Raw genomic sequence first — 1,451 nt, forward strand, 5'->3', positions numbered from 1 at the left:
AAGGTCAGATAAACGTGCACAACCAGAAGACCCAGAGACAGACAGCACAGCCTCCCGGAAGGGGACAGCGACAGTGAGAGGAGGAAGAACCCCTTCCCCATCCCAGGCGCCTGGTATCTTTCATGGCTGCCCTTGGGACAGTTTCACAAATCCCACTGGGGCGTCCCAGCGAGAGCAGGAAATTTCAAGTAGCTCCGAGTAGTCAGAGGAGCAGCTGCCTCTGGAGAGCAGAGGATGGATGTGACTGACCAGGGGACCAGAGGAAGGGGTCCCGGGGACCAGAAAGGGGAGGGGAGGAGGATGGGGCCAGGGGTCTGGCATAGCAGGACACCTCAACAATCAGAACTGTGCTGTGGGGTGAGAAGCACTTTATGGGGCTAAGTGGAATTGTGTTACTTCCCCCAAGAGAGGGCCTGGGAGACACGAGTTCCAGGGTGGAGAAAGGGCAAATGGGCGAGGCGCTTTCCTGACGTCCAACAGTGCTCAGGCTCGGTGGATGCTGGGAGAGCTGGGCTACACGGAACCCATACATATGGCCATCCATTCCCCCAGCTCTCCCAGGCCACCATGCTGGCCCTAGATCCACACACGCACGCACACATGCACACCCATGCACACCCACTCAAACACACAAGCACAGTGCATTCTCCAGAGGCCCACATCCAGGTAGTAAATACTTCACCAAAGGTATTAAGGAGTTTGCTTTGACAGGGAGAACTGGACGAATTTGGAAAAACAACAGCAAACACACAGGTGAAAAGCCACAGGGCATCTTCTCACCGGAGTAAGATGACCTCCCACCAGGTCAGGAGGCTTGAGAGGACAGTGTGGTGGCCCCAGGGCAGCCTTGCCAATGGTGTTCCCACACTGTAGGGCTTCAGAATAGAGCTTGTGTAAGAGACAGTGGGAGCCCCAGGGGCCAGAGGAGTGTGACTGGGGTGGCCCTTGGAGTCACTCCTCAGGGCAGCCAGCTAGGGAGGGTCAGTCCCAGAGCAGGGAGGGGCCACCTCCCAACCATGTCTTTGTTACTGGGTCCCAGGGACACACCTGTCTATTGGCCCAGGCAGGAGGAGAACATTTAGTTAAGGGATCAGGGAGGCAGTGAGCACACATCTGCTGCTCCTGGTCCTCAGGCTTCCTGGGGAGGAGCAGAAGGGCATCAACATGGGGGACAGAGGTGGGAACAGCACCCCTCATATCAGGTGCTCCAAGGGAGCCAGTCAGGGCTACATTGCATGACCCCATCCCCAGGTTCCATGACAGCCAGCCTATAAGGAGAAAGAGGCTGACCCCCCAACTCCAAGGTGTGAAGTTTTCTCACCAAATGGATGCATCTTCGGGAAGCCCTCCAGCTATGCTCTGCCTGCCCTTTGGGGCCCCTGAAGGGCAGACAAGGTTGGGAGGAGGCAGAGCAGGTAAGGCCCCCGGGAGATTGAGGTGCAGTGGGCAGA

At 57.4% G+C, this 1,451-nt stretch overlaps 1 protein-coding gene across 1 annotated transcript in view; it reads right to left on the minus strand.

Annotated features, from left to right (window-relative positions):
* Window positions 1-1,082: 1,082 nt before the first annotated feature.
* Spock2 (SPARC/osteonectin, cwcv and kazal like domains proteoglycan 2) overlaps window positions 1,083-1,451 on the minus strand; it is a 22,126-nt gene continuing 21,757 nt past the window's right edge. The window contains exon 11 of the mRNA XM_004624373.3: window positions 1,083-1,138. Coding sequence (XP_004624430.1) covers window positions 1,083-1,138 — 56 coding nt within the window. The remainder of the gene's footprint in view (window positions 1,139-1,451) is intronic.

This window comes from Octodon degus, unplaced genomic scaffold, assembly GCF_000260255.1.
Source record: "Octodon degus isolate 3935 unplaced genomic scaffold, OctDeg1.0 scaffold00005, whole genome shotgun sequence".
In the NCBI taxonomy this organism is placed as follows: Eukaryota; Metazoa; Chordata; class Mammalia; order Rodentia; family Octodontidae; genus Octodon; species Octodon degus.